Raw genomic sequence first — 27,592 nt, forward strand, 5'->3', positions numbered from 1 at the left:
GATGTTTCCATAGAGCATCTTGAACCAACCAAGCTGATATCAGCTGATATATTCATGCAGCTTACATTCATTAATAAGAAAAAGAAACTGCTTTGGTTTGCAGTGGATGAGCTCAGTGATGAAATACACACACAACCAAGCCTCCCAGTCACTAAACAATGGGACATTACAGTTGACTAAGCCACTGAGGATTAGCACCCAAAGGAAAGGCAGACTGCTTGCTTCTTCCAAGAATGAAGAGGCAGATAGGAAGGCAGTTCAACATTATTCTGTATGAGAAGGGAGATAATAATGTAGCTAGTGGTTCCTACTTTTAAAGGATTGCCAAGACTTTGGCTATGCGTGGTCATGTAGGAGTGCTAAAGGAACGATAAGCAGATGGTGCAAAAGGCCTTCCTCTTCCCCACCCTGTGTTACAGTGGCCAGAAGGTCAGAATGATCTGACCCGCCTCTTCTGGGACCTCTAATGGTGGTGATTCAGTTACTAGAGAAATGCTACAGGAGAGAGAGGATTTCTCAGAATTTGGAGGGAATTTAAGATAAAAAGCAAGTCCATAGCTCCCAGCAGACTATTAAAGAGAGATTGGTTCCTATTACTGTATTTCACAGGAGTATTTTAGAAGCTTGTTAGAAAAATACACTTTACTACTCTCATAAGATTTTAAAGTCCTTATTAAAGGATCCTGTTTGTTTAATCCATTTCCAAATGACTGTGCTTTAAGGAGACTGCAGATGATAGGCAACTATGTCCCCTACCTAAAAATGAGTGCATCCTTGCCAAACAGTGACACAGTGTTGCCCTCCCAGAATACAGTACGCAATTAAGCCTGAATTACAGACTTAATACCCAGTGAATAGCTCTAGGTACTTCTGCCAAGGAAATAGGTCTTCCTACCTCCTTAAGCACAGGCCAATACCTTAAAGGCATAATTACACATCTTAAATCTCTATGGAAAATTTCAGACTGCTAGGGATTTTTGGCAAGCAACATTTCTTTTCCTCACCATCACTACCAAACATGCAAGAGGCAAGGCACTGACCTGTACTTGCTCAGCAAATTGAAAGCAATCTGGCCATGCTCTGCAAGAATTAAATTGCTCTTGACTGGGCAAGCACCTTATATTTTTGCATCTGCAAGCCTATAGTTCCAGACCAGAGCAGGCTCTGCATGCAAACTTCTGCATTAATTATTCTGTTCATCCTTTGCATTTGAATTGTTTAAAGCACCAAATGTCAACTCTCTAGCTCTTGCCAAGCACAGTTAACTAAGCCAGATCCCCAAATTCATTTAATGTCCACTGATTCCCAAGGCAAAATACATCAGAAACTACAAAACAGAGAGGAAAGTATCCTTCAGATACTTACAATAAATCTACCCGTCTTATTAGAACAACCATACAAGCGAGGGGGATGATCTTCAGCCTTTGTCAAGAGTTGTGATGAAGTCTGATATTTTTTTTTACCTCCAAGTACTTTCCAGAATTCCTCTGAAATACACAATATATAATTTATTCACCACTGGATTAAACATTTGGTGGTTTAGATTGTTAGATAGTGTTTCAGGTATCCTCAAACAATCTATTTTCTGTCTCAAAGATGAATGTATTTTCTTACAGTATTTCCTACAATTTGTCAAAATAACAATATAACTTGCAAACCTAGCAAGAATCATAGAATCATAAAATGGCCTGGGTTGGAAGTTCCAGTGCCCCTGGGCAAGGACACCTTTCACTAGACCAGGTTGCTCAGAGCTCCATCCAGCCTGGCCTTGAACACTTCCAGGGATGGGGCATCTACCAATTCTCTGGGCAACCTGTTCCAGTGCCTCATCACCCTCACAGTAAAGAATTTTTTCCTAGTATCTAATCTAAACCTACTGTCTTTTAGTTTGAAGCCATTTCCCCTTCTCCTGTCACTTCATGCTCTTGTAAATAGTCTCTCTTCATCCTTCTTGTAGGCTCCCTTCAGGTACTGGACAGCTGCAATTAGGTCACCCCAAAGCCTCCTCTTTTCCAGGCTGAACCATCCCAATTCTCTTAGCCTTAGCAATGTGCTATCTTTCTCCCTTCTTAGGCACTCAGGGTAAAGAAAGGACCCCATTCCTCTGCAGCTCCTGCTACTGTCCTACAGACTTCTAAGGCATTGCATTACTTGTGCATCAGCCAGTTCTGGATGGATCTCCATAGTAAATGTCAGGTTGGATTTTCAAAGGAAGAGTGTGAGCATATGCTTCTGCCCACAAAATATAAGATTACAAAAACCATTTAGACGGTATCACCATGCATGCTGTGTATTCTCAGCAGCCACGTGGCCTCATACTAACCTGGTTCCTGGCCTTCACTAATCTTAGCAGTTTGGCATTTAAGAATGCTGGCAATGTATTGAGCTCCTAGTTCCTCTTCTGTGTTTGCTCCTTTTCCTATCCAGGTGTAGCCAGAGTTGTTTGGCAGTTTCAGAACAAAGACATCATTGGAGTTTAGTGACATTGCGTCAACATCAACCTAGATCAAAAAAGAAATTCTTTTATTCTTCAAATTTTCAAATAATGTAATCACTATTTTGCATGTTTATATAAAATATTTAGAAGTGTTAATCAGCTATGCTTTTGGTCTTCAATTTTTCCCTAGTTTTATACTGATAAAAATTAGAGAAGAACTTAAGACAGGGAAAACCGACTGGCAGGGAAAACTTCAGACTTTGCATTAGGAAAGACTATCTCATAAAATAGGATAAAGACTGTCTCCTACGGGCTACTGACTTGTCTATTCCTTGTCAACTGACTGTCAACTATGTGTATTCTTACAGTGTCCTCTGAATGATGTAGATTGGTTGCAGCCATTTACAGCATATTCTCTTTGGTTTATGAGATGGGTTGGTCACATAGAGCAGTGGATTACACTTGGAGTTTTGTGTTCCTACCAATTGTGACTATCCAAAAAGATTAGTCAGAGAGTGCTCGTGGCAGCTATACTGTTTCCCATGGGGAATAGTTGATTTACTTAGCAGGTGACCTTACCTCCGCAATCCTAGTAATGGCTGCCAGGTTCCTGCGGATTTGGAAGAGTCGTGTGGGTGGAGCAGGTTTCTGACCTTCCTTCTTGGATGTCCCATCCTTGTAGACAATAAGTGGTTTGTTTTTGAACAAGCTCAGTAAATGTGGAGGCTCTTTGCCTTGAGTGACTCGGATCTGTACATATGTAAAGAAATACAATAAAAGAAACAAAAGGACACAGGTAGTTATTTTCGGTCTTTGTTGAACAGCATGGGGGTGTCAGCCAATAATGCTAAGTATGTCAGCACGAATGAGAGGCAGCAAGCTGAGAAGTTCTAAAAATATAGTTCCAGACATACAGAGTTAGAGCATTTATGAGATTTTTTTGTCAATCATGCTGACACAAAGACAAGAGTCAAACTTCTAACATAATGTTTAGCTAATTAAAATGGCTGCTAAGAAGAAAATCACTCTTTTTCAGAAGAACTGTCATTTCATAGTGTTTTATACAATGACTTAATTCCCCTGAAAAACTATCTTGGAAGCTTAGGTACTCTGTATTTAAGCAGACGAGAATGGTTATTCAACTTATTCATTATTTTTATATGTATTTTATCTGCAAGGGGATGAAAAAGCTGACCATAAATCTATCTTCCAGAGGATAACATGGATGACAAAAACGGACTTCAATTACTGATGCAAAAGATGCTACTGCCATCTAAAAAACTACATTGCACTATGAAGAACAGCTGTTTTTAGGTTAATGTATGATAAAAGTTATTTGTATACAACCATTTACTCTTCCTTTAACAGTACCACCCACCAAGGTGGCAGGCTGCAACTCCCTGTCTTTCACTCCCAAAAAGAAAGGAAAAAAAGGGAATGAGACATGCTGTGTAGCCAGTAGAGCGGGAGAACTGGAGAGCCCCTGGTGAGGCCTGGGGCATCTGGGAGCTGGGGTGCCCAAAGGGGTGGCTGCAGTGGGGCAGGAGCAGGTGCTTTAACTTGTATCACAGGTGGATAGACTGTCTGATAAAGATAACAGAGGATATGTATACTTGTAGATGACAAAGTGCAGTAGGATTGTACAAACAGAAAAAAAACCCACAAACCACAAAAAACCCCAACAAACAACCCAAACAAACTCGAAAGAAACCCAAAATTCCAAACACCGCTGGGTGAAACATATTCCTACAAGCCTGACTTTTTAATAGTCATTTGTACTGTCGTGCCATCTAGTGACCATACGAAATAGCACACTTAAACCTTTCAAATAATGCTGATACAGACATTAAGCACAGGTAACATATTCTATTTATTTGCATAGCGATGCACACATACATAAATACACATGCATGTATATATACACTTCATATGTATATGTACACATATACATACATATATATTCCTAAAATCATTGCAGGCTAAAAGTACTTTTATGTATCATGTCTATTGCAGCTTTAATAAAAAGACTTTTTCAGCACCTTACTATTGCAGTTGTTAGTAGCAATATCGTTATAACTGTAGTATTAATATTAGCCTTAGGTATGAGGCAGGACCACATTGTGCTGGACTCTGTCCAAATCTAGAACACGTGTTAGGAATATTTCAAGCAGTAATTACCTAGAAGTGTTCTAATCCTTTCTTAATATAATTTCAATCATAAATCATAACCGATTAATGGCTAAAAGTATGGTCTTCCATCTGAATTAAGTGTACCTTGGTGGGTGGGGGAAGCCCTTTACTTTTGTATCACAGAATTATCTCCTACTGCCTAGAAAATCTCTGCTTTTCCCTTGCCAACTTACAGCTCTACCTTTTCTGTGAGAAGGGGAGACTTCGCATGTCTTCACCTATCCACCACTTTTCCCAACTGATGTAAGGAGAGCACACCCTAGTCAAACCAGGGACTAGTTTATCTCCTTATGAATTTAGTTGTCAATGTCCTGTGCTTTGCCTTGCCCACCCCATTTCTGCACATGAGGAAGTGTATTTCATGGAGCTGCAAGCACTATGGGATGGGAAAACCCAAGTTACGTTCCTCACTGAGGCAAGGACAAGTCAGACCCTGTTGTACAATTCCAGCAGGCTTTCCTGTTCTGGTAGTCACGTAGCTTTCTCCCAGTTTTGGCCCTCTAAAAGTCAGGTGTCTTGTCTGTGCTAAATATCACAACTTCCACCATAATCAAAAGGAGACGGGGAGCTCTGACAAGGCTACAGATTTGTCAGACACCTGCTTCGGAGCAAGTTGCCCTGAAGGATCTTATCATTCAGTCTTCATCGGCCATGCACAGAGTTTGTAAGTCTAGGCAGGACTGAAACGTAATTTTTAAACAGTGAAAGTCAAAGGAAAGAAAAGGCAGTTTTAGGTTCCAGTATATCTGTGTTCTTTTGGACATCTGCATACAGAAAGGATGATTCAAATGGGAGAATTCCATTGACTTTAAAAGGAGCCCATGGTGCTTGTCGTGATAAAGACCACAAGCAATTGACATTTAAAGTCTTTAAATGCAACCTCTTCCTTTCAATTCTCATTGAAATTTGCATATATCACGTGCTCTGTTGTTGAATTTTATCCAAAAGACACTAACCTGCACGGCCTGATCATTCAACAACCGATCCAGCTGAACGGTCAGAAATGCAGATGCAGTCAGCTCATCTTTTGTAGCATGTGCTCCTTGCCTGAGGAAGACAAGGAGAAAGGCAATGGTTAAGTTCAGTTTCAACATCACCCAGAGCTTATACTGCATGACAAATGCACAGTGAACAATCTTGCACTTACACATGGTTCTACTCAAAAGGACAAAAAGTCAGTACAAAATAATATCCATGTGCTGGAGGTCTGTGCAAAGGCAACCAAACATACCACGTGTAGATGATCTGCCCTTTGGGGTAAGTGTAGAGGATAATGTAACAGTCACCCCCATAGAACTGTCCATATGTCTCAGGTCCCACAGGAACTCTGCCACTGCTTTCCACACGCCAGATCTGGGGAAACGAGGAAGTCACTGGAGAATGCTGAACTTCATCCTGAAACTCTTTATGAAGCAATTTACTGTCTCATCCCTTGAGTGACCTTTGTTTATATTCCCAAGTGTTACAGAATAAAACCAGGAAGGATGCTTCATGAAGTAGATAGATACACCCTGTGCCCACTGAATGAAGGAATAATCAACAATGGATTGCAATACACTTTTCTTTGTCTTTATGCTTTAGTAGCACACAATCACCTCATAATGCTATGCTGAACCTACTTTCTTAACATCTTAAGGTGACATGAATGGCTCAACACTATTACTCATCATAAAACTATCAGATCATTTTGAAGAGGCATGCTACAGTCAGATAACATTGTTAGGCAGATTTCTACAGCCCAGTTCAGTTAATAACTGCTCTCCAAAAACATACTGCTAAAAGTGTACAGAAAAAATGCTTCAGATCTAAGTTGCTTTGGCTCAAGTCTATGAACCAACCCAAGTGTGAGGTCAGAAACCCAGAAAATAGACCAATGAGTAAGTATTCATCCCTTCTTTTTCTTCCAGAAACCCAACATGCAATCTGCACTCAACAGGCCAAGCTGATACAATGCCATGCCAGCCCTGTGTTGTCCAAAGATAATCCTGAAGTGGGATATGGACAGATCTAGAAAGGCTGTACAGTCATCTTTTTCTCTCCAAATCCAGGTTGCCTGAGAGACACAGTAGGGACAAAGAAGGCTCCTCTAGAAACCAGATTAGATACATACATAAAGACGTGAATTTCTGACTCCAAGGGCAAGTCTTCCCACTCCAGATTTCAAGCTGATATGAGCTAGAAGTTTTTCTCTAGGCTAAGGATCATGTTTAAAATACATATTTATACGGTGTAGAAGGGGGAATATTTCTGCTGTTTGATTTCTATTTTTGGTACGTCTTTTGTCATAAGCACCACAAGAACATAACCCAGCATACGGCTAAAATAGATTCACCTTCTACTTCAAAGCACCTTTTCTGATTGTAGAAGTAACATTGCCACTAATGTAGTGCTACTCTAAACAACAGTATAAAAATTAAAACACAGAGTAGCAGCTTATCCCAGTAGTAGTAGCAGAACACATTAAGTAGATAGGATACAATTTAATACAACACAAAAATTACCTCTACTTTCCCTGAACCATCATCTACCATGTTATGCTGGGCAGCCATTTGTGGAGACTCATGTAACTTGGTAGCATCGAATTCAATCTGCTCAATTTTAGCCACTCTCTCTGTGACATATACTTTGCCAAAACCATCACTTTGATCTTTATCCTTCCAGTCTTTGAAAAATTGTTTGAAAATTGGCGTTTCGCCTCCTTCGGGAAGGACTTGAATCTGAAATGAAGGAAGACACATGAAATGGAAGGAAAGCAAAACCGACATAGTTACTCAAATAGAAAATTTCCTGTATTATATGTTAGTGAAATATTGCCCTTATGTCTTATAAGCCCTTAAAAATATTTTTTTTTCTGACTTAAAAACAAAGTCTTAAACAGAGCTCACGCTGTCCTGGTATCACCTCATAAATAGATCACACCTGTGTGTTGGCAGGATAATTCATCTGCTGTATGAATTGTTCAGCATTCTTCATGGCAGCTTTTCTCTCTTGAGGGTTAGCATCTTTGCCTGATTAAAACAGAAGGATAACAACACATGGGAAAGGGCAATGAGCTCACAGAACCTGCAAACACAAGATGTCCTTGAGCCAGGTTCTCTTTGACATTGCTCTTTCCTCAGTCTTGAACAAACACAAATGTTAGACACAGCATAAGCAAGAAGATTCACACAAAGTTGAATGACTGAAACAGTACCTCAGTAGCTTTGAAAACAGATAAATTATCGTGGGGGGGCATTTTCTAACTCTTCCTTTGCTGGGCTGCAATATGGTAAATAAATCTGCCCTCCAGAACTGCCTCCACTTCTCCAGGCAGTGCCACAGTCTGAGTACTAGAAACATCCATTTTGTCTGGATGGGCTGTGCAATTTACCACCACCCTTCCCTATCTATCCATTGCTCCTTGCTCAGCTTTACTCAGTGTTAGACATCTCTGAAAGTCCCTGTGGGATGACACTGTGTAGGGTCTGCATCCCAGCTGGCTGTCAGTGACTATATTCTAAAGAACTCTTAATCTGATCAGATGCTCTGCTAAGCTATACCTTGTATCCCATATTGAATGAGACTGTTACTGAAGTAATTCACACTTCTCAGCCTAGTGGTCTGAGAATGTCTAGCAGAGATGATAACTGCAGTCTCCAGTGCAAGGGTGAGACTCACAGTCTAGTAAGGGTTTTTCACACATTATTGTTACCAGCAGCAGTAAAGTGAGGATACACACAGGAGCACAAAGGACCACAGTCAAATGGCCTAAATCATATTTTATTTATGTTGTGCCTGATCCTGTTGGCTTGGTTCTTCTAGGAGCTGTAACATGGAGCAAAAATCAGGAATCAGGGATTCAGATAGACCTTAGGCCATCTGAGTGTAACATTTCCAAAATATTTTCTTTTAAAGGATGTTTCCCTAACTGCAAATGAAGTTTTCAAGCAAAATGCTTACAATGCTTCCTGGACTGACTTGAGAGTCTTGACAAGGTTATCAATTAATTATATGCTATTTCTCATGGTAAAACAAAATGCAAATGCCAAAGAATAATTAATACACTACCTCCGACAAAAAAAAAAAAAAAAGGAAAAAAAAAAAAAAAAGGAGGTACTCAGCACTGGATTTAATGGCAGCACCACAACAGACCTAAATCCCCAGTAGTAGTATTCTTCTCCGGGGAAACATTCAGACAAAACCATTGTAGACAATACTACACACACTGATGATACCTCAGAGAAATATTTACTAAAAAAAGAGAAGCATCAAAGTATATTTGCAAGGTTTTAGTTGATGCCTGGGATGCACATCTTTCAATTTCACACCTCTGTGGAGCAATGTATGGAGATATCCACCCATACAGAACATTCAGTGTCCAGAGCCCCAGAAGATAGGGATTTGATGATAATATAGAGAACTCACAGAATTATTTATGTTTTCTTTGTAATTGCCACTCAGATAAGCATTTAAGCACCCAAGCTTACAGGTGCCTCAAAAATAGCCAGGATCCTTAGACAAGACTTAGTCTTGTGGCCCTTATACAAGTGAGCAATCCTTGTCCACAGACCATACCAGGGAAGAACTGTGTTCAGGGTACTGTGAGCAGCCAGTATTAAATTCTTGCTAGTGTCTCAAGGGTGTTGTGTCAACTCCTTAGGTATCTCTGCATAGCTTCTGCATTTCCAATGAAGTGACCTCTTACCTTTCCACACAAAGATCTTCCTGGCAGCACCGTTGTCTAAAATGAAACACTCCTCAGACAAAAGCATAGCCATAGAGAAGGGGTTTTCCTCTGCTATCACAGAAACCTTCATGGATCCACTTGCATCTGACACCTAAGAAAGCAATAATTTCAAATTTAGATCAACTCTGGCTTTTATAACCAAATTAATTTCTGCTCCAAAAATTACCATAAAAATCAGTTGCCAATTCTATATATATGGCTATATGAAATCTGTGTACTGCTGAAAAGTAAAGTAGGCCAATGATTATTTTTTGTTTCATTTAATTTTACATCCAATAGAGGGAGATGTAGTGTTAATTTTAGGGACTTTCTTGAGTCCCTGTCACACAACTTCTTTAAATTGGTTTCTCTTCCACTTTAATTCAACTGTTCAAAGTTAAAAAATCTGTGTTTTCTTCAGTCCCTTCTATGTCCTCGGCTGAACTGGTGGAGTCCCTGCTACAAAACCACCCACACTGAAGCCAAAGATACATGTACAACCTGAAAAACAGCATTTGAAATAATAATAAAAGAGTCTTACACTGACACTAACAAGTAAAATACCTACATTTATAACCTACTGTTCTTTAATTGGAAACTGTAATATAAAACCTGTTGCAGAATCTGCTTTGTAACCCCTTCCACCACTGTAAGTTCATGTAAACCTTTAAAACCTTTTAAAATTCACTCCTGTATAGCTGAAAAGACCAGTTATTGCTAGTGAAAATAAATTATTACTATTGTAATAACTTTTCTAGCAGTCTTTATTTCCTTTTGTAATTAAATAATAATTTTAAATACACTATTATATCTTACATTACAATATAAGATATATATTATGATAAGATATAAATAAGATATATATTACAGAAGCACAAGAAGGAATGTACCACTACACACAACAAATAAAAATCAACTATTATACCTATTCTGAGGGCTCACCATAGATCTGTCTCCTGCCTTTGGCACTCACTGTTATATTGCAGCACATTTAAATATAGCTAATAGAGCTCTGTTAGAAGGACTGTGTACTTAGATGAATTTATTACACAGCCACAAAAATTCCAGAGTTCTTAGGATTCTAAAAATCATTCAAGCCCTTTCTCTTCTCTATTTATGTCTTACTACAGTGGTCCTGATCATACATGCAGGTCTTCTTTTTTATTCCATTTTTTTCACCTAAAACCCTGCTATAAAGATGCGTCACATTTTTTGGCATGAAAGGAATGATTAATGTGGATTAAACAAAACACAAACAACTGGGACTAAAAATGGCCTTGTAACATTGATCACCTCACACAGGCTTCTTGTAAGCCCCAGCCACATTTATGGGTAGTGGAAAAATCATATAAGAGGCAGGGAGAGAGGTGGCTCCATCCTGCTGTGGTCTGTGGGATTCAGGAACCGTGGAGGGAGTGACTCATCCTCTCTCACACTTCACAGCAGCTTTGAGGCTACTAGAGATGGCACCTAAAAGGTCACACACATGGGGATCCAGTAGCACTATGTGCTGTCAGTGTTGCCACTTGTTGGGCAAATCCTCCTTGTTGAGTGATAATGGGGAAGAGAATAAAGCACATTTTATACCGGTGAGATTCTTTTCTGTCACACTGGGCAATCTCATTGCAGGAGCCAAAGTGCTGAAGAGAAAGGTCCAGATCTCAGCGCTAGTGAGAGTTGATTGTAAAAAAAGTTTTCTTGCAGTTTTCAGGAGAAAATATTTATTTTTTATACTGGGGGGGAAGGAGGATAAAGTATTTTCTGGATTTCATTAAAAACATCCCCCTTTTCCAAATATTTTCTCAAGTGGGAGAATATGAAAGAAAGGGGAGCTTTGGCAAAAAAGTAAAAGATGAAAAATAGAGGCCTGGAGTCTGTTTGCTTTTCAGAAATAGTTCCATAACCTTATATATAGATCAGATGCTGTGTTGATACATCCAAGAATAAATTCCATGTCTCTTCTAGGAAACAGCAGTATGACTATCATAACTTTACTGAATGTAACAAAAATCTCCCACTGATTTAAATGGAGAAAATATTTGTCCATTTTGTTTATAGGTAATTTTTCTGGCAGTGACACTTAAACCATTGCAGGTGAGAAAGGAGAAAAAAGGCATTGCAAAAGAAAGGAATTTGGCATTCAAATCCCTTTGATTTTGTACATATAAAATATAACGTAACTGTCTATCTTTCAAACTCCGCTAAGAATAACTAAATCACATATGACTACTAAAACCCTCACTATTTAAATTAAGAAGACAGGATGATTTAAGACCAGTTAATTCTTCTTTGGCCTGCACTGAGTGGTTTATAGGCCCTGTTTCCTGAGTAAACAGAAATGTAATTCATTTTTTCCCCTTAAATTACCTGGGCTGTCTTGCTTGACATCCTTTGAGAAACTTGCCCATTGGCTGCAAATTAACTAAAACAACAGCAGTTCTGTAAATGAAGCTAGAACTCCACATACAAGGAATGAATAAATGCATGGTATTGAGAGTACCTAACTATAAAAAACACACAAACAACTTACCATATATAGTTTAGCGCTTCTCCTGTTTGTAATATCAGCCAGCTCATCATCGTCATCACCACATTCAGGAAGCTTTGGCTTGCTCCCTAAAACCTGTACAGAAGAAGAACAAATTCAATGCAGAGAGAGTAGGTGCAGTAGCATAAATACACAAATGCTAATGTGTTGTCCCAGTAATCAAATCATTTGGATCATCTTTATATGTAATCCAATCTAAAATCAAACACATGGATGACTCGTTCACCAACATATGGATAATTTTTAAAAACTGTGTCAGATCCCCAGCAGCTTTACATTTGCATGATGTCTTTTCCACAGGCCAACTTGCTGGTCATCTATACTGGGAGAGGAAGTGATATATGGAGAAAAGCTTCAGCGGATACCCACACATACACACAAAGGTTTATGTGATCCTATTCTATGTGTGTGTTCATGTCTATCTTCTCTTTTTCTTAACAGTAACTTCTAAACTGTCAGCAAACACATCTTACAATTTTTGTAATGATATTATTCTTAAAATGTTTAACAATACTAAAATTAAAGAGCAATACTAACAATACTAAATTAATAATAACTAATACTAACAATACTAAAATTAAAATAAAGAACAAAATATATTAGTTAAAATTATAAATTATTTCAATTAACGATATAAAATATCAGATTATGAGTTAAATAATCTTTAAAATTCCAGATTCTTAATCTCATTTTAATGGGGAAAATTTAGCTAGGGTCTAATTTATGGTGTGAGAAATACATGTTCATGCTCTACCACTAGAATATCAATTTTAATACTGTGGGTGTTTTTCATCATGGTAGTTTTATGCCATGGGCAATGTTATACCAACTATCACTGCAAGAAATTTACAGAGGTTCATCAAGAATATGTTGGCTCAGTAGTCATGACTAGATCCTAGTTACACTTTATTAATGGTCTTTCCTCAGTGATTCATATATGACCAGATCCAAATGTTACATACAGAATATTATGGATTTCTATGAAATTATGTCCCAGAGCAAAGGTAATAATTGATATGTCTGAGTGACTAAATATTAACATTAAGTACAAGGGCAGTGCCAGCCTTCCTATTAACTTGATCATTATATGTTTAATATGCCGTGCATTTGCATATAACATGGAGTCACATGCAAAAACACTGTAAATATTTGATAACAGGAAAGCCTGACAAAGCATACAGCTGCAAAGAATTTGGAAAGAAAAACAATACAGAATAAATATTTAATAGAAATCTGCCATCTGTGGAGTTTTCTGACCTAGTAAAGTCAGTAAAACAGTAAAAAAAAAACTAAATAAAAATAGCCTTACCAAGTGTGATTGCTGCAGTTTAAGCTAAAATATTTTGGCTGTGACTCATTGAAGAGAAGAAAGTCAAGAGTGTTTCAGAAAGATGTTATCAGTAGCTTTTCAGTGGGTATCAGCCAGCATTTCCTGAATTTACTCTACATGGCTGCAGATTTTCCTTATTACAGGCCAAGTAGGGCTACATGTTCATAACAGAGTACTACCATCAATGGTTAAAACAGGGGGCATATGGGGCTTATTGGCACAAGGTTTCTGAAAATGTTTCCCTTCCTACCAGTCTGCACACAAGCCATAGAGCTCCAAGAATTAGTTGTTTTTGTAATGCCAGGGACATAAAATTGCTCAATAACAGGCATACATCTTTGCCTGAATAGATGCTGAACAAGTTTGTGAGGTTTGTAACATTTGACTTTCAGTAACAATTCAGAGGGTAAAAGAGTCCTTTTAATAAAACTCCCAGAAGTCCATACTCGCTAGTTGTCTGCTTAATTAGGTATTTACAGGAAAAAACCCAAAATATTTTTCTGAGTTAGGTAGAGAATTGTTGTCAGACTCACAAAGTCTGATCTTAGGAAATCTCAGTTCATTGGCACAGAGAGAGGGGTCAGAACCCCCTTTGTGCAGGTGCAGTTACAAGTATGAGATGAAGTGCCCTGGAAAGGGTAGAAACATTGTGGTTCGAGGGAAATCCATTCACAATTCACTAAACATAGTAGCTTCTCTGGCCAAAAGTAGCCCTGTGCTTCAGCAGGGGAGCAGAAAAGATACTCCTTTTTGTAATTCCTTTGCAGATTCTCAGAGGAGCCCAAAAATAAATGGAGAAGGGCCTTGAGGGTGCCTCTTTCTCCTGCATGTGAAGTCTCAGGTGCTTGTAGATCCTCCCACCAGGTGAGAAAATGCAGGACTTGTGAGGAGAGCTGCGCAGTCTACATGGCCATCAGAAAAAAAGCCTTGCACTGAATTGCTAGTGGGTACCCTCATGTGTTGGTATCAAAACCCAAGATGATACAAGATAAATGACCTAAGGCTGCAAAGACACCAATTTGTGAAGATATGCAGCATTCACTATATATACTCAATATAGGAAGTGATGCTGTATGAAATACAGTCAGTAAACATAAGTATTGCTAGGAATGACTTAGGTAATTTCCAACATGCATTTGTTGCCTGTTTGTCTCATAGACTGGAAGACAAGATAGATTATGGAAGAAAAAATTCTGTGCTTAAACAGAAAGAAGTTTATGCTAAAAAAAAAAAATTAAGTTCTTTCCCAAAGAAATGCCTTCCAGAGAAATGATCTTTTTTCCTTCTAAGCCAGACTCCCATGCTATGGTTGAGTCCACGTGCATATGCCTGGATGTTATGACAACTGATAATTTTATCAAGAAGATTACAATACTACTTAAACAACAGCTACCTGGTATATTGGAATTGGGTTGTATCATTATGCAAGCATAAAGCTGGCTGAGCTGCAGCTCTCTGGGGCACCTCCCTTTCCATAGATAATTCTCATGTGATGGATCAAAAAGAAAACAAATCATGCCAGCTGAAACTGCAGTCAAAGGCTCCAAAAGCTTTTCAGCAAAGTACCCCAATACAATGACTTATACCAACAGATCATTTAAAGGACATTCGGTCTTCTGATCCCTATCTACATACACTCCTAGTTTCACACAAATCCTGTGGAAGCTTATCTACACAGGAATTTGCTCATATAATTCTGTACAGTCAGGCTGCTCCACTGGGTCTTGACACCTTATGACCCAGTGTACCGACAGCCCTAGGCTGGCTCTCCTGAGTGCTCTGAGGTTTGAGACCCTAATTTACAAATATGCCAAGACTTCAGACCCACAAATACCGCCTAGAAATAGCTGTGCTCTTTTTGGGATGCGAGACAACCTAGTCACTCTCTTCCACAGGCGTCCAACCATACTGGCAAACTTCAAACCTTACCTCTTATAAATACAAAGCTGCACTCACAGGTCTTGAAATGTCTTTTAATAACAGCATCATTATATTATTATGATTATTATTTTTTTATTTACTGCTACTGTAAAAATAATCTAAAGAGTAACTAGAGGCCCTGAAAGCATACACATGATGCCCCAGCTTCTTCATTCTTTGGGCTTAGCATCCTTCCTTGCAGCTTATTTCGAAACCACAGAGACTTTTCATATCACTTCATCTTATCTGTCCTTGACAATTTAAAGTGTCAAACCACTCCTTGCTCTCTGTTTACTCACCACAGAGTGTTTATCCTCTCCCCACCATTGCTTCCTTCATGCAGTGTATCAAGAGAAAAGCACAAGCAACACAGGCCTCAGCAAAGGTGCCCACAGGTGTAGTGCCTCTATTCTGCAGTCACTGCCACTGTGTACACTCTAACCTCATGGTATAGTTTTATATATATATATATATACAAGGGGTTTTGACCACTCACAGCTTAATCTGCTTCACAGCTGTTTCAGAGTAAGATATCTACAGCTGGCTACAGCAAAGCCTACCTTGCTTTACATAGCTACAGCCTAATGCCAGCTGACCTCTCAGTGAGAGCATCAGACTGGAGTTAGTGTTGTTTTAGCAAAAGTATTCATTAACTCCACACCTTCAGATCTTGTCTTGGGGGATATAACAGGAAGCCAATCTGCATTAATTTTAAAATTTTTGCCTAAGTTCTGTTAGATGTTTGTGTTGAAACTCTTAGGTTAGCACAAGAATATCATAATGCAAACCAATGGATCATCTACAACAACTGCCCAAGTTCACTCTTGTGGTAAGTGTGATGTAGCTTAACCTGCCTGCAAAACCTGTTTCATAATTGCATGTGCACAAACTCTTCTCTGTAAATACCTGCACCCTGTCAGAGAAGTACAAAACACAGAACCAATGTTTTTACTCACAAGTGAAATTCCACTCTTAAAAAAGAATAGAAGAAATCACAGACAAAAGGTTTCTAATCTGAAGGAATGTGACAAGGTAAATAGCAAATATTGTCTTCATAACTGGGGAAGCCAGCTCTGCATCATAAAATAGTTGATATTTATTTAATGGGAGCAAGAAGTTTAAGGAGCTCAGTGAGGCTGAAAATCCAAGCAGGAAAACAATACTTGAAGAACACGTCAGGTGAAGATTAATTAAGAGAGAAAACAAGTTTTATACAGTTTAACTTGTGTACACTAGCACTGTATTTGAGTTTCTTCTTAATATATACAGTTTGGGTTAGGTTTCTGGGCCTGAAACTGAACTATTTGTTGTGGCTGTGATCCCAATTGTCAGATCATAAAACCACTCCAACTGCTCTCTTTATATCCTAAAAAGAAAAGCAAGAAATTTAACTAGCTTAAAGCTGTCTAGATGGCCTGACATTTTATTACTTAATACTTCAGGAAAACAATCAGGGTTAGTAGCTTATCATTTACTGTCTTGCATGCTTTGACATAAGCAAGTATATCCTGCTCCACAAATTCAAGGTACACATGTGGGCTATGGCAGAATAAATCCTCTGTGCAGGACAACACATCTGAAAGACAGGCATGGTGTGAACTCGTTGGTAGATAAAGGCTTAGATTTTTATTAACCTTCAAAGCAGAGAAGAGTATTACAAGGAATGTCTCTCTGAAGTAAATATTGTTTCAAGTATCTACTCCAGCAGCCAGTAGAAGGAAAAAAATCCATCACAGAGAGGAAGGGATGAATATGATGCAGGCTAGTAACTACCTGGCTGACCCTAGGTACCTATGTAGAAGATCATCAGGCAAAAGTGGCTTTAGGGCTTCGCTGCTAAACTGGCAAAAGTTTAATTTCTAATTATTTTAGGTTACTGGTTCCTCTGCCAGAGCACAACCACTGGTGAGGATATTCTGGGCCAGACAAAAATTATTTTTGATATTGGTCACATTATGAATAGCCAAATATGCCTATTTTACTGGTTATTGTAACCTGGAAATCTCTCCATCAATCTGAGCAAACATTCATAGTCTTACAAAAAATTACACTCCCAACAGGAAAAACGATTTATCCTTTCACTGAACTGCTCCCAGGGTTTCTGCCTGAAATTGCCTCTCACTAGTTATTCCAGCAACAAAAGGTGTCATTACATGTTCACCTTGAGCAGATGACCTACCACCCGTCTGAACGCAGATTGAAAATAAGAGGGAAACAGCCATAATGCACAGAGAAGCGGACAAAAGGATGGTTTATATTAACAAATAGTTCTGGCATGCTATTGACTTCTGGGGTTTACCACCCAATTTATCCATAGGACTTTCTGGCATTAAGGTCCAAACCTGATCTGTTAGAATTCAGATTGCTACAAAATAGCAAAACACATCAGTTACTCAGGGCACTTTTGATGCATAAATTATGGCCTACATTCTTAGCCAGTTTCTGTTGTCTCAGGAATTTCAAATGCAAATCATAATTTTATTCAAAGCTCTATGCTTAACTTCCTAAAAATAGGGCATTAGGCTTTGATAGCTTTTCATACAATATTTGCAACTTTGCATATCTGTCTGGGATAATTTGAATATAAAACCTTTACTCACATGATTACAATATTCTGAAATTAATTTTCTGCTCTGTGAAACTGGCCATGGATACACAAAAGAAGTATCTAGATCAGGCATGAGAGTACAAATTCAATTTTTTTCAATAGTTTGGCTCCAAAGTAAAACAAGCTACCTTCTGTCCTGCTGGGACTGCACAGCTGGCAGTATCTATTTACTCTGAGACTGGGTGTGCATGAAATGAGTTGAGGAAATCCCCAGCCTACACTGTCATCAAATATCCGGCTTTTAGGATGCCTCCAAGATGAACAGTGATCCCACACTAAAGAAACCAGGAGGGTGAATGGCAATGACTATGCAAACGCAGCAGCCTTTTTGTAGCCATTACTGCTGTTGAACATGGAAAACTGAGCTGCCCAGTGACCTGCCTACCCGCAGCAGAATTAAAAATACACTAAGCAATCACCTCACCTCTACATCTTTTTCTGCTTTATTGGGACATAAATTTAGGCACACAGAGAAGTCTTTGTAGCTTTGCAGATCTCTGTTTGAAAGTCCTGTGGACAAAATATCTTATGTGCTGCATTGACAGTGCATGCTTATGTGTTAGATAATAATGAAATAAATGAGTAACTAATGCCAACAGGGAACCTCAGACACAAAGAACATTTATCTGATAAAATCCACAAAACTCTCAGCTTTTCATTCCTTAAGTGCCTCCAGTTTTGCAGCTGGGAATTTGCTGAGCCACCAGACAGGCTGGTCCCAAGGCTGTGGCAGGCTGGACCATAGCAATATTGGAGTAAAAAGAGGAGTATGGCAAACACTCCATGGAGCTTGCGCTGAAGGCAGCAGCCTGCCATTGGCAGCCTGAGACCCACTAGAAAATCAGTGCTCCCAAGGGATGCACAGCAGCTGGAAGAGCAGCAGGCAGCTGTAACACATAGCATCAGCAGGCTGAACAGAAGGAGCTGCAGTAAGGTGTTTCAGCACTTGGTCAATGAGATAGAAAGGTGGAAAAAGCTACCCGAGGCATTGGAAAATTTTCCCAGTGCACCACTGGCTGTATCCACAAGCTCAGCATTTCTAGTCCCATACAGCAAATGGACCAGGTATGCCAGAGGATCTTCTCTGGTATGACACCCAAACTCCTGCATCCAAGACAGAGCACAGATTTGGACCTTAATGTTTAAAAAAGCAAATCAGAGGGTATTTTGACAGATTTTTCTCTAATGTCTCCTGCAGATGCTTGAAATCAATGAAATATTTATTAAGACAGAAAAAAAAATAGAGAGCAAGGATGTTTCTTTCACCTGGCTTTTCTAGGAGATACATCCTGCTTGGCTCTTTGAAAATAATTTCCTCCTGCTAGTTTAGGTGCCTTCCACTAACTGATTTCTGTCTTTAAGTTCCTACACCTGCTCAAATTTTGTGTAAAGGAGCCAAAATGTGCAACAAAGTGGCTATGATTTACAGGTCTCAAAAGTTAGAATTTGCAGCACTGATTACTGCAGTATTTTAATCCATCTTAATTTACCTACCTCTTAGTTTTTACAGGTAAAACCAAATAGTATCAAAGTTATAGGGAGTTATGTAAGCAGAAGACCTGGCCCTGACAACCTACCTTGCAGTAAATACAATAATTATATTTACAGATTCCTTCAGCATTACACACTCAGTGTTGGTGAAAATACTGAACTGATCCCACAACACACAGAAAGCTTTCTTTTATACAGGTGTTCTTCACTCTTGCCCAGATGTGAGAGGACTTTTACTCCAGTCTTATATAGCCTAGACAGGGAACACCAGTTCGTGCATATGCAGACTCCTCTGAAAAAAAAAAAACAAACTACGAAGTTTTCCTCCCTAAGCCCTTCCCTGCACTACAGAACTTTCACTTAAGAAAATTCAAAGGCAACCTTGTGCACAGATCCCAGTTGGTCTGCACAGAGGCTGGGATGAGAGAGACCTGCAGAAAAAAGGGAAAAAACCCCCATATCCCTTCAAGGCGCATTTGTCTTGGGGAGATGCAGGATTCCAGGAAGATCATAGCTCTGAGATTTTTATACAGCAAGGAAAATCTATCCTTTCAGGTCTTCTCCATGAAATTCCCCTGTTGTGAGGAAGTACATTTAAATAAGTTCAAACAACTCCACGTGGAGATAACTGCTAACAACTCTTGTCTTTTTCCTGGTCTTCTTAATTATGCTCATTTAATAACTGAAAATTATAGTACTTTTTCATCAATAGATTTCTTGATAGTCTAGCACAGAAAGGAAAAAAGACATTACAAACTCCATTAATATTCTAACATGTAATTATAGGATTATAATTGACTAACGTGGTAACCTTGCAAGTGCTACAGCTGCTGAAGAAGGAAACATAATAAAGATGAGTGGTTTTCTAACTCACAAGAATGCAAATGGCATGTTATAATTTGATCACAAGCACTTCCAGAAAATCATTAGGATCTTAGAAATTCACTAAAATACCTAGTATAGAAGCAACTTTCCTAGCATAACAAATTAGATTTTCGATCATAGTAGAGCTGTTCATAAAGGATTTAACTCATGCCATGCAGTATGATGCACCTGAACATTTTATTTTCTGAAGTTAAATTTCTAATGCAGGCACTGAAATTTGTATTTAGAGACTTAAATAGAAGCCTGGCTTTCAGATGTATTTGCCACCTGCAGCTACTATTTAGTTCCCTGTCATTTAAGTACCTGGCTTCAAGCAGCCAAGAGTGAAAACTTCAGCTTGAAGAACATTATGGGTAACTCCCAACATTCCTGAAAAGTCCTCCTTACCAGCCTCTGCTACTCTTGGGCAAAACTCCTTACTTTCTACCCAGGTGTGGGGAAAACACTGGGCCAAATGCTCAGCTGGGGTAAGGCAGCAAAGCTGTACTGAAATCCAGGCCATGCATGTTTTGTCTGAGTACAGGCTGTGTAACTGCTTCCTTTAAATGCAAATTTGCATCAAGAAAAAGGACTGTCCTTAACGAAGGAGATATGCTCAGTAAATAGAAAGGATGGCTGGTTTTGACAGCTTGAAACTGGTATCCTGCAGGGCAAGGGGTTTGTACTTTGTATGCACATTCATAGCCCATCATAAATTTTAATCAAACAGTGTAATGATTAATAAACTGCCGCTACGCAGACTGGACAGGTGTTGCTGTGAAACACACACAAGCACGTGTAGGATTTTTCCCCCTGGACTACTATTGAGTTTGTATCCTACAAACTCTTACTGCTCAAAATGACCCAAATTCTTGCTGGTACCTGCATATATCCAAAACCATTTCAGTGAAGAAGCATATTAGTCTTCCTGAGGAGTAAATTAGACCCATAGTTTCAAAGCAGCCTGAGAAGGCTATTCATTTGAGCAGCCAGTGCAACTACTGATAGAAACTAAAGCTAGCAGTTCTGCTATCTTCTGTGCATTAGTTGGCTTAAGTCTTCGCATTCTCATGAAAATGTAGTTAACTTCTGAGTGCCTACATTACTGAGTCTTTGCACTGGGAACAGGTACAAATTCCATTGTCCTCATCCCTCTCTCAATGCATTCACTTTCTTTTTTTACATACTGTTCAATACTGCCTCTGCCCTGGGACTGAATTTCATTTCTACTATTCATTTCGCAAAATTCCCTGAAATCATGTCCATTTTTTTCCATATGTCTTAATTTAGATAATAAAATACTTTGGTTTACTTACTTCCAAAGCCATAGATAGGACTTCATTAATGTATTTTTCATATTGGGTATATTCTTGGTTGTGAACAGGTCAGGCTGGACCCTAATAGTTACATGCAATTCAAAGCTTAAAAACATGTCACATTTGAGTAAAACTGTGTACAAGCTACATGATTAAACAAGTGTTTAACTCTAACAAACACCTGGAGTTTGTATTCCACAAAAGATTAGAACAGACCACTATTCTAAGAAGTTACCCCTCCTCCTCCTCCTCCTGCATCACCCTCACTCCCACTGTTCCTCTACTCATCTGTATATAAAACAAACAAGCCTTCCCTTAGCATGATGAGCTCATAATACAACCAAAATTAAGTAAACAAGAAGAAATGTAAATGTTATGAGAGCAGCAAGAGCAGTTTTTGCTTTTGCAGAGTTGCGATGACAGATCTTGCTCTTGCTGGCTTTGGGAAAGCAGCACGTACCAAACCCACACCTCCATCGGTGGGGCACTCGCTGGTCTTTGAGCCTTATGTAATGATCCGTGTGACCAGAGACTGCAGGAACCTGCCCAGCTCCTTCAGAGAAGCATGCCCTTGCACTCTCACACCCACCTATGCTAGTTGCAAGTCAAAGCAAGACTTACTTTTTCCAAGCTACCTCACTGTGCTCCATGCTGCCCTTGGAAATTATCTCTGGTTTGTAACATATGATTTTTAAGGGCTTGAATTTAATAAGAAAGGAAGAAGTGATCTTGCTCTTCTGTCCTTATGGGCAGATATCTATCCAGATAATTTAAGGTTTACCGGAACTTGACATTTTCAACATGTTTGCATTATTGAGGTCTCTAGAGAAACAGCCTCTCTAACTTGCATTTGCAATGGGATCTCGTTATTGCCTGTGCTCTTGGGATTTTATCCACAGGACTGAGCTAGCACCGTGTGGTGCTACCAGTCCCTTTTCAGTCACAAAGGCAGAAAAGTGTGATTGGCTGTAATATGATCAAATCATTCATGCATGGTATTTATTCACACCATAGGCAAAAACAATCATCACTGAACACAATGGCATTCAGGAATTCTCATGACTAAGCATTGCTTAGGGGCTTTACAGAAAAAGGAGGAGGAGAAAGGCTGTGTTATCAGAAAGGACGAAGAGGTTCCCCCTGTTGCTCAATATTTACAATAACTGAATATTTACACAAGTATTTTATGAGACGTCATGACCCACCTGTTGTAAGGCCACTAGAAAGCTAAAAAAAACAGGCACGCGACAACTGCAAATGTTAAGTAAACAAAAGTCATGGCATTTTCTGTTTAAAGGCAGAGGAGTAATTTCAAAGATGCCTACTGACATGATACTTCATTTTCTTGTGGTTTTACACCTCAGCCGTTGCATTTCTCATGTTTCATTGTTTCAAACATGAACATCAAAAATTACAAAAATAAAGCAAAAGCCAAAAGCCTCAGCAGTGAAACCTGCAGCAATCACATGGTACAAAGAGCTGCAGTTTTAAGGGAGTGACTCGCAGGGGAATGATAAAGCAGTTCTATGAATCAGACAGGTTTGACTGCAGAGAGAACAGAACTATCTTTAAAAGTGTTAGCTGAACCTGTCATAATTAAGTAGAAGGCACAGATGCAGGCTCAACACTTAGTTTTGGTAAAACTCAGTCTATCCTACTTTTTCATTGGCTTTTATACCATACAGACAGACTGTGACAGCTGCCTGAGATATTTAAAATGTATGACAAAGAGATGAGTCTATGTAGACAGAACAGTACTATCAATCTAAAAATCTTTTAGGGTGTCTAATATTTCCAATTGCACAAATATAGGAAAACAAATATACTAACACTTTCTCTTCCCCTCTACTCCTCTCTAGAGGTATGATAACAGATCAAGGGGTTGGTGCAGTATGCATGGAGGATTGGATGCTTTACATCTTTCCCCTGGGTGACTCAGAACTCATTTTCTGCTTCCTGTATTGCTGCAAGCACCTTCAGCTTGCTGTCCAACTACAAAACTTCACAGATAAAAGACATTTCTGACTCCTTGTTTCTCCATTTTGCCACTACTCTGAAAACAGAAGCACAGGCCACACATTCATTGGTCAAACAGTGGGCAATAACTTCACTGGAGAAAGGAAGCAGGGTGCAAGGAGTCATTGACTCATCGTGCTTACCACTTCCCACAATGCTAAATAACGAGATCATGGGAAACTATTTTTAGCTTCTCCAGTTTTGTCCTCCCTTCAGAATTAAAGCAGAGATTCCAACTACAGTTGGAAAATTGTCTGTCCTAAGCCTGGCTACCTGCTACTTTGGCTGCTCTCTCAGGTCTCAGTGATCTCTTGGGTGTCCAAATACAGTGCTGTGAGATCTCTGCTTACCGCTGCAAGCAGTCAGATGGCTGAGCATCAGTGTCAGCACAGTGGGCCCAAGGGTGTCATACAGGGCTAGCAACTGATCCTAATGGTTTTGGTCATAGGATATCTTTGAAACCACATATTTAGTCTTCCTTAATTTAAAAGGAGAAAAAAAAAAGTGTAGCTAGGTCTAACCCTAACACAGCCAATTGAGAGCTCCCAAACTGACTCAAGCATTGCTAAGACCAGTTTTTGGATTGGTCCCATGCAGGTGAAAAATTTCCTGTAATACAATTAGAACTTTCAGGCCTAAGATTCAGCAGAATGGGGAACTATTCAGCTGTTTACATGTGAAAATCAGAGCTGAGTTGGCATCTGGTGATTTTTATTATGGTCTGCTGTGACTGTGGAGACCAGTCAGAGCAACAGCAGCAATTTGTCCAAGGTGGTCTGCTTATTATTTAAATTTCCAAGGCAGCAACCCTATACAGCACTGCTTATTTAAACCTGCAAGTCAGTACCTCACCTAAAGTGCAAACGCAGAGGTGAAACTAGGTAGATTTAAATACCTTCAGTGTGCTTGCACAGAAAGCTTTTGCCTCATCTTCACAGTCAGAGTTCTAGTGATTCCTGAAGCATCTTATGAGAACTTCTGTGCACCCACTGCAGGTCTAAGCTTTCCAGACATGCTGCGTTTCCTGAGTGTGAGCACAGGATGGTCGCTGTGCGTTCCCAAGTGGCCCCTGGTCACTACAGCAGATTAAAAAAGAGCTTGCTGCTGGGTACTTATGTACCCAGCTTCCAGTCACTTTCCTTTCCCAGGGTGAGTGAGCTACATCTTGCTGGCTTGCCACAGCAATACACCCAGTTGTACAGCGTGCTCCAGACAGTTCTCTCCCATGGGTAAATTGTTCAAGTAGTGCCAGCCTGTTCTCAGTTCTTGCTAAAAATGGTTGTTGGGAGCAGGCAACTTGTCAGACTAGTTTACCTCCCCTGCAGTGCCACAGCTCCCAACAGGAAAGGAGACTGGCCAGGAAATACCACCTCATTACAGCCATGGCTGCCTCTGCTAATCCTGTAGCAAGACAGATGTGTGGCAGGGTTAGTTCAGTCAGCCTGTCTTGTCTACATGGTGGGGTGTAGGCACAGAAGTCCTGCTTTTCTGGTTGGGAATCACAACTCTGTGCTTATGGAGTAGGAGTAAGACCACTATCAGCTCTTTACATTGGTACTCACGGTGGGTATGTCAGCCCCTGCCTGAGCACGTTAACACACTCCTACTCCCACTGCATGAGCAAGTCCAGCCACTGATATGGAAGCAGACTTCTAGCTAACAGGAAGGGGAACAATTCCTGACATTTTTCAGAGCAGATAATTTTAAGAAATCTCATTCTGATTTCAGTGGCATACTGGATGACAAAATGAATATTTAAAGTACATAATTATTTTCCCTGGAAAATAAATCAACCTTTTTCAAGAACGATGGAGATGCCAAAAATCCATCCTTTCTGATGTGGAGGGAAGAAACAAACCCAATGTTAACTTCAGAGCAGTTAGCCCAGTTAACTTAACAGCAGTTAAGAGACAATTTTGTGGGAGCAAGGAGAAATCCAAACAAAGAGCAGCAGGAACTGGATACAATTTAAGCAGGAATAGTGATTAATAGGTTTTATATGTTTGATAGGTTAACTACTCCTGTGGCTTATTAGCAGTAGAGCTTGTACTGGGACAGCCACAGCTGAGCTGCAGACCTCGTTATGCAAGCAGCAGTTAAAAATCAAGGCTACCTAGCATGATGCAGACTAGAAGATAAACCTTTACTGCAGATACACACAGTCAAATTGGGCTCATTACAGCAGTGGCAATAAAAGCAATTAATCTAGTTGCATTGGACTACCCATTTTTGTTCCCTCCATATTCACAATCCAAAAGGAAAAGCAGAAACTTCTTCATATACTGCTGTACAAGTGAAGAAAAGATTTATTCCCTGATACGATAACAATGCACTACAGGATCAAAATGCAACCTTGGTGTTTTTCCTGCTCTTGTGTGTCAAGGTTGCTACAAAACAACAGTTAAACACAGATGAAAGTCTGGAAAACAGATGCAGGAGCGAGGCCAGCACGTCCCTGCCGCCCAGAGCCTCTGAGGGGGGTGGCAGCTGGGCTCCCAATAGCCATCCCTGCAGCTGGGCTGTGTCCTTGCTGTGGTGGCATAGAAGTCTGACTTATCTGCATTGCATCTTAGCCAGATAAGAGGTGCAAAGTGTAGCTGCCCTGATCGATGCTCCCAGCTCACACACAAGCTCATCAGAAGCCCCGTGCAAAGCCTCCAGTGGTAAACCCAGGATGAGCTTGGCAGTAGGAGCTGGGGCCAAGGGACCATGCCAGCAGGCTCCCACAGTGCCACCCTGGCAGAGCTGCAGCGGGCTGCAACCCAATGCTGTGATTCCAATCAGGAGCAGAAGGTTGGGCTCTAATTGTCAACCTGTGTTCTTTCCATAAAAGTTATAGGTGTAAAAGGTGCCACATCAGAGCCAATGTGAAAAGTCTGTATAAGGAAGTAAAAAGCCAGATGCAGGATTGTTTACTGGGGATTTTTTTCCCCCTTCAAAAATCTCCAGTGCACCTCCCCATCTGAGCACAGTCATGACTGTACACAGATCCACAGGGAAAAAAGTTTTTGCAAGGATATGGGCAGACCATTCAAAGGGGTCACCACAGACAGCATGTCCACAGGCTGGTGGCTCAGCACCTGGCATGTTTTGCTGCCTAGGCAATAACTAGTTATATTGCATGTGACCACACCGAATGTAAGCACCACTAAAAGTAATGTCACACCTGCATGCACTGCTAGCATTACTTCCTGAAATACGAGGCAATATTCTAACTCTATATAGTCTATTTTATTGAAGGACTCCTTTATGACCCTGCTTTCCTCTTCCTGCTTTATAGAGAACAAATGGGAAAAGCTTAATTTAGTTCACAAATGCCAAATGACAATGCTTTTATTAGTATGTGGCCTGCAACAACTCAGTGTTTTTTAATTTTTCAAGATTTGATAAAATTCATAAATTGGAGATTTTTTTTCACTCTACTTTGATCAGCTCAGTTATGAAATCTAAAATCTATTTTTAAAGTAAATGGTTAAACTTTCTAAATATACGAGGAAGGGCCTTACTAGGGTTTTAGAGGCTAGGTTCATAGGAAGGTGGAATAGAAGTGGGTATGCAAAGCAGTGTGCTTGGCCCCATGCATAAACATGCAATTTGCTACATTTTTTTTTTACTTTCTAGACACAGCTGGCGCTGTCCCAGCTTGAGTTCATTCCTCACACAGGGCAGATAGTGTCAGTCACCCCACAGCTAACTCAAAAAACCAAACATTAAGTTCTTGAAAAAGTACTCTCAGATGATTAATTATCTCAGACTGTAATGTCCAATTAACACTGCTTGGATAAGGAAGGTAAAGGTAAAAACTGGCCTACTATAGCCTATGTCTGTTTTCCTGTACTCAGCCCAATCCAATCTAGTTCCTGAGGTGTAAAAACTTTTTATTCATAGCTATGTCAGCAACTGGTTTGCATATTACAATACCTCTATGAGCCGGTCTGGTTCACTCCCTTCTTCCACAGTAATTAATTTAGACCTTCCATTTCGTTCATTGTCCCGAATACCAACAGCAACCTGAGTAGCCTTCAGCCTCTCGTATTTATTGCATGATGAGCCACACCACTGATAGATTTCCTAAAATAATGAACAGAAGACATACATTAGCAATAGGATTCAACATAGCAAAATTATGAAACTTATTTAATCTTACTGGATCTAAACCACCAGAAC

General features: G+C 39.7%; 1 protein-coding gene across 1 annotated transcript in view; it reads right to left on the reverse strand.

Moving 5' to 3' along the window:
- The window catches only part of SCIN (scinderin), a 45,979-nt gene that overhangs the window by 4,358 nt on the left and 14,029 nt on the right, over nt 1-27,592 (reverse strand). The window contains exons 4-13 of the mRNA XM_029961777.1: nt 27,347-27,496; nt 11,863-11,955; nt 9,312-9,444; nt 7,547-7,635; nt 7,129-7,344; nt 5,859-5,980; nt 5,584-5,674; nt 3,017-3,187; nt 2,324-2,501; nt 1,366-1,487 (exon numbers count right to left, since the gene is read on the reverse strand). Coding sequence (XP_029817637.1) covers nt 1,366-1,487; nt 2,324-2,501; nt 3,017-3,187; nt 5,584-5,674; nt 5,859-5,980; nt 7,129-7,344; nt 7,547-7,635; nt 9,312-9,444; nt 11,863-11,955; nt 27,347-27,496 — 1,365 coding nt within the window. The remainder of the gene's footprint in view (nt 1-1,365; nt 1,488-2,323; nt 2,502-3,016; nt 3,188-5,583; nt 5,675-5,858; nt 5,981-7,128; nt 7,345-7,546; nt 7,636-9,311; nt 9,445-11,862; nt 11,956-27,346; nt 27,497-27,592) is intronic.

Source organism: Manacus vitellinus, unplaced genomic scaffold (assembly GCF_001715985.3).
Source record: "Manacus vitellinus isolate BGI_N305 unplaced genomic scaffold, ASM171598v3 scaffold_3_pilon, whole genome shotgun sequence".
NCBI classification, from domain to species: Eukaryota; Metazoa; Chordata; class Aves; order Passeriformes; family Pipridae; genus Manacus; species Manacus vitellinus.